The 6,297-nt window shown below is 25.8% G+C and overlaps 1 protein-coding gene across 4 annotated transcripts in view; it reads right to left on the bottom strand.

Moving 5' to 3' along the window:
- Positions 1-1,183: 1,183 nt before the first annotated feature.
- Positions 1,184-6,297, bottom strand: part of LOC107438758 (epidermal growth factor receptor) — a 94,648-nt gene continuing 89,534 nt past the window's right edge. For all 4 annotated transcript variants that reach the window (XM_071185189.1, XM_043046339.2, XM_071185188.1 and 1 more), the window contains exon 30: positions 1,184-5,147. In XM_071185189.1, the coding sequence (XP_071041290.1) occupies positions 4,909-5,147 (239 nt within the window). In that variant the 3' untranslated portion in view covers positions 1,184-4,908. The remainder of the gene's footprint in view (positions 5,148-6,297) is intronic.

Here is a 6,297-nt window from a genome sequence, read left to right as displayed (position 1 = left end):
GAATTTATAAATTTGATCATTTATAAGCATAAAAGTTCATGGCAAAAGTACAATAGGTAAAATTTTTAAAATCCTACCCATTTTCAAACAAAAAAAAAATTGTTTTTTTTTTAAACAAATTAATTTTTAGGTAATAAGATAAATTTCTTTTTATATAACTGTTGAGGGGGTCGATATGCGGACTGTATTTACGATTGATTAAGTACAAACGATAACTATTTAACAATTTATTAACGAAACGATGAATGACGCCATTTGAAGACGCCCGACTATATCAAAAACAAAAACAACAAGAGCTCTTCTTTTCGCCAAATGAAAAGATAAACGAAGCCAAAGCCGATAGAGGCGCCAACAATAACAATCTAAATTCCAAAAATATTTTAACATACCATTACTAGAAAAAAATTGCCATATAAATCGCTAAATCACCAATTTTGCAGAGCTGCAAGAAAATTAACTAAAATGAGAAGTAAGTTGCTAGAAGTCATTAAAAAAAATTAACTACCTTTACACTAATATTTCTCCCCTAATCTGATTTAGTTATTAGCCTTTCACGAAAGACTTCTCAGTGTTGTTGGCATATCTATTGTAATTGCTGCCACAATAAATACTGTGTTTATGGTTAAAAGCAACATTAAAGGATACTAATTAAACAAAGGCAATAATGATTCATATTCTTTTTTACAAAAAGTGTTTATTGCAACATTAATACTGCATCTAAACAATGTTTCCAAAAATAATGATTTTTGTACATTTTTACATTTAAAATTTAAAAAGTCATTCTAAGAATTAATTCAAATAATCCTATTAAAATAGATCACTTTGTAGTTTAAAAAAAAATAATAATAATAAATTTTCATCTATAAAAAGGAATGTACAAAATATACAAAATATTATTACAAAATGGCATAAAACAAGTGCAGTAGTAAAAATCTAATATTTCCATTAAAATATTAATAACATGCGATCGAAACAAAATGCTGATTTTTATGGATAAGGGTGAATTTAACAAAAACATTTTTTCCTTTTTTTTTTCAAAAAAAAAATTAACTCTTTTCAAGAAAGGATAAAATTTCGTAATAGAAAAAAAAATCACAAACAAACTGATTGTAAAAATATATCACAATTAAAATCAAGATTGCCACAAGGGATAAAATGAATTTAACATTAATTTTACATTAAAAAAAAAAAAGAAAGAAATTTTATATAAAAAAAATAAATGGCAAAATCCAACAAATATGAAAATTACAGCAACAGTTTTTTAACATATATGAATCTGATTTAAACGAAACATTAAATGCAAGAACGCCAGAGGCAAAAAAAGGCCAAGTGGAAAAGAATAATGTAAATGGCAAAATTATTTAAGGCAAAATCAAATTTTAAAACTTGTTTAAAATAACAATTATTCCCTTATTCGTTTTTATTTATTCATATTTTCTATCTGAAGAAGAAAATAATTTTAGCTCTTAAAAAGGCAATACAGAAGAGCCACGATTATCTGCGAGCATGGGCGCCCATCAAGAAAAATTTTGAGGCTGAGCTTATTTTTGACCAATTATAACGGTTTAGTATTATTTACCAAAATGTACCTCACTCCATGATAATGGCTTGTATATTGAAATTAAAAAAAAATATTTGTACTTCTTTTATTATGTGAGAAACGATAAAAATAAATTTAAAGATAGAAAAAAATTGTTTATTTAAGCTGCCCACAAATTCCCACACTAAATAGAGTTTTATCATTTAACATTTGAAGAGATAAAAAAAAAATATGAAAAAAGATAGTGAAAAAACACTAATTAGACAACTACCCCAAATGTTCTCAAATATAATATATAATCACTAATATTTAAATATCAAAAAGCAAAAAAAGTTTTTAGTTTTGCATTTATGGAAGAATAAGAAAGTGTAAATTAGAAACTTCCTACCCCAAAAACGGGCTCCCATGCCTCAGCATCCCTGATTAAACGGGTTGTTTTTCATTTATAATGGAATAATACAAAATCCTTCTTACAATTAAAAAATTAAACAAAATTATCTAAATTGAACATACAGCATGATATTTAAAAACATTGTTAAATTTAAAAACATAAAATCACTAAAACTTTTTTGATATTTTTTACAAAGTTGAATTTTTTTCTTCTTTTACTTAAATAGCCAAAAAAAAAAAAGTTATGCGTTACAATTGTAAATATATATTAGTTTTGAAAAACATCATGGTCAAAATTGAAAATCAGTTTATAAAACATTGTATAAAATATAAACAGACGCAAGTGTAAAGAAAACAAGTAAAAATAGTGTTCCCATTAAAATCATCAAGTTTAAAAACAATATAGATTGTGGCATTGAAAGCATAAGATACTAAATACACTGGCTTATTTCAATATTTCATATGGAAAATATTATCAAAATTTGTAAAAATTGACAATACCGAAAATAATTAAAAAATTTTAACTATCATAACTTTGGTATAATTTGATAAAATGTTACACTGTTTTATAAAATAAAAAATATAAATAAATGCAAATGACTCTCAAGATAAACTAAATTGTATATAAAAAAAAATTTAAACTTTACAGACTGAATACTTAAACTTTAAAACTGAAATAATCATATTAATTACACCAAATTTCATGCATTATTTGAATGGGATAATGATGGAATATTGCCAAAATATTTGAATAACAGAACAATTTGCTGTAATAAAAGTCAAACATTAACCAAAACTAAAACAAAATGAAAACAACTCACATGTAACACAGCCATATGGCACTAAATCTGTAGCTAATCTATAGCACAATCTTTAGCTGTTCTATTACTTTAACAATATCTTTCTGCTTAAGAGAAAAGTGGAACGTAACTAGTGCACAAAATCACATAGCAGAAAGACCTTAAAATGTTTTAAATCTACAAATGAATGTGATAATTGCATACCTGCTATTTTCCAATAGGGAAAATTAGTAATTAAATGCTTATGTGTTTTTTTTCCTCTCTGAATTCAAATATAACAAGAAATTATCTTGTAACAAATTTAACTACAATTTCTTAAACTGCCACCATCTAATAATATAATTCGGAAAAAAAAGGGGTCTAATATATTTTTCTGAACCAGATTTACTGGCAAAGAAATAATATACTTGAATGCTTTCATTTTTAAGTCTTATCAGAATGTACTAAACTAAACAACCGTAGCAATAATTTTCGGAATTTTTTTTTTTTTGTTCACAAATTTTACCATTTATATAACAATAAATTAACAATGGTTCAAATATGGTAATAATACACCAAAAATTCTTTTTATTTTCCACATATTTTTTAGTAATTACGTAGAAATGGGTAAACTCCATAAGAAATCATTTACTTCAAAAAACATATTTGTCAATAAAAATTATGAAGCAATTTCCTAGAAGAGTACCTGTTCTATCAACTAAAAGTAAATAATTTACTAGTTCATGTATTAAAAAATAATGATCAAGCAGTAACTTAAGAGGACGCCATATAGCGAGAGAAATCTTTAATGGTAAATTTCCGCTTATTTATATAAGTAATTTATAATTTAATGTACAGAAAAAGTGATGTTGCCATGAAGTTTCAAATAATGAAATTATTTTTTTTCCTTCAAAATATTTTTAAAAAAATTAAAACAGGATAACATAAGATTATGCAGTGGAGGAGCAATTCTGCAACAATTTGTTGAATTTAATTTCCTGAAATTGCAGCTGGATATTTTGAAAACATTTTCTTTGTTCACCTGAACTCACTTTCAAATCTTTCTCTAAAATTTAAAAAAAATAAATAAATAAGAAAAATAAATTATGAAGCAGAATTTTTTACAGTTCTTTCCGCAGTATATCGTCCTCTTAAAATTGTTTTTTCAATGTGTTTTTAAAGACAGAATATGTAAACTAATATTTAGCTTAATGTACATTATTCCTTGATAAATGGCAATTTTAAACAATGAAAAAAAAATTAAAAAAACTATATTTTGAAGTTGAAAAAAATAATAATCATAATAAATAAATCAACAAATGAAAACAGCAGGTATGAAATTAACTTTAAACTAACAACAAAAAAAATGAAATTATTATAAAAATGTGGCAATGAAAATAAAAAAATTGGAACAAGGTCCTCAGAAAAAAGAAAAAAAATCTAAATGCACTTGAGGTCTTAATAAAAAAACATGTGAAAAACATGATGTATCTCCTAGCTGCAATCAAAAGGGTGTTTGAGGGATTAAAAAAAAAACCTCAGAGTCAATAATAGAACAACATTAATGAACACAAAACAAAGTATTTAAAAGTCATCAGAACTGAGAAACAGTATGAAAAAAATACTTGAAAACAACACAATAACAAAAATCACATATTTCTTTTTGAATGCTTGCTCTTTACAAATCAAAGAATTCTTGGGCATGAGAAAACACCGTCTTCATAATTTATAAGGCACATATTTGGCAATTTTTATCCCAACCAGATGTAAAAAGTTTCTTTTATTGGAATGCAAGAGCACCAGTTCATAACAATTTTGATGTAAATATGTACAAAAATAAGTCTTTTTTTTATTAACAAAAAACCAAAAGCAGTTTCTAAAAGTTTTTGATCCCATAAAACATCTCTTTTTATAATGTGACTAAACATGTCACAAAGGCACAACATTCGTATTCAATCCGAGATTGATTTTTTTAAAGTACTTCCAACAAATGAATAGCATCTTTTTCAAATGAATTAAAATGGTCTACCACCATGGCTTGAGCAAATTTTAGCGACATGAACAGATGAAATTTTAATGAGTCGATTTAAATTCGATGAGCTGCAGCAAACGAGATATATATATACAAACAGTGTTCAATGGATCAACTTTTTCAGTGTAACAATGGGGTGTATATACAAATGGGTTTATAATGCTGCACTAAACCGTTGTTTCATTTCGATGATGATTAGAGGATATAAGTTCTCGTTTCCCGTTACTCATATATTCAGAGTCCTCCTCCCCATTTGATAGTCTTTGAAAGGGAGGCATGGGTTGATTATTGTTGGCACTACTGTCGTTCATCATGTGATATTCTAAATTGTCCATTGCATGACGACGAACAGGAATGAAGTCAGGAATATAGTGATAATAACTTAAGGGTCTAACATCCACTGTTTCTAGAAAAGGAAAATAGACTGTTATAATTGTGTCATATTATTAAAAAAATGCTTAATTATGGGTACATAATTTAAAAAATATATCACAATATTATTAAGACCCGTAAAATGATGTCATTAATTTTTAAAACACATTATTAAAAAATGGTTATGTTATATTTAGTGCCTGCTCTAGGATTATTTTTACAGGAATTTATTTAGACCGAAAACAAAAGAATTCATGACAAAAACGGTTCCGAAAATATTATATATATTTAAAATAAGATGACAAGGTGAGTAGCCAGATTTTTCAACAATAAATAAGCACCTTTTATGTACTTTTTAAGCACTCAAAAAATATTTTTAATCACTTTCTAAAAAAAATCCTAATTAGGATCTGTGCAGTAATAAAAATTAAATTTTTTTTATCGTTTAAAGTTTTTAATTAATAAACATAGAATCAATAAAATTAAAAAACATTTTCAAAAACTTTACATAATCTCGATAAAATAACTAGTTTCTGATAAGTAGAAAAATTTGTGAAAATCATGCATTTTTTGGTAATTTAGAACAACAATAGATCCGAGAGAGAAAAAATCTTGTTTTAAAAGACAGAAAATTAAATCAGGAAAATTAATTAAAATTAGGGCTTTTAAAAAACATAAATCAAAAATAAGCACCTTTAAGCACTTTTCAAAAACGCGACGCAATCTGGATAACAACTTTTATATAATTTACAACAAATAAAATTTAATTTTATATAAAAAGAGACTACATTTTATTTTGCCGAAAACTACCAATTTTTTTCAAGCTTTAATCTCATTGCGAGGAGAATCATAAATCTTTGAGAAAAAAATTACTCTTAAACTATCTCCTTTCACAGGTAGAAAATGGGAAAAATAGAAAAACAACATTACAGAAAGATAAAATAATAGTCTAAAATGGAAGATAACAAACCTGGTAAATGTGTATCACCAATAAGGTCCATATATCGAACCGACGGACCTCTAGAACAAGAAGCTGGCATTAAATAGTCTTCCTCATCTACTGGCAGTGGCGGATGCTGACTTAAGTACTTTTCCCCGTGATCAAATTTAAACACATCATCTAAAAAGAAAGTGATTCTAGACTTAATATTAAATAAACTAATTATTGTAAAACGAGTTAAAAA

This window comes from Parasteatoda tepidariorum, chromosome 9 (genome assembly GCF_043381705.1).
Source record: "Parasteatoda tepidariorum isolate YZ-2023 chromosome 9, CAS_Ptep_4.0, whole genome shotgun sequence".
Taxonomy (NCBI): domain Eukaryota; kingdom Metazoa; phylum Arthropoda; class Arachnida; order Araneae; family Theridiidae; genus Parasteatoda; species Parasteatoda tepidariorum.
This window is presented reverse-complemented; position numbering and strand designations above follow the sequence as displayed.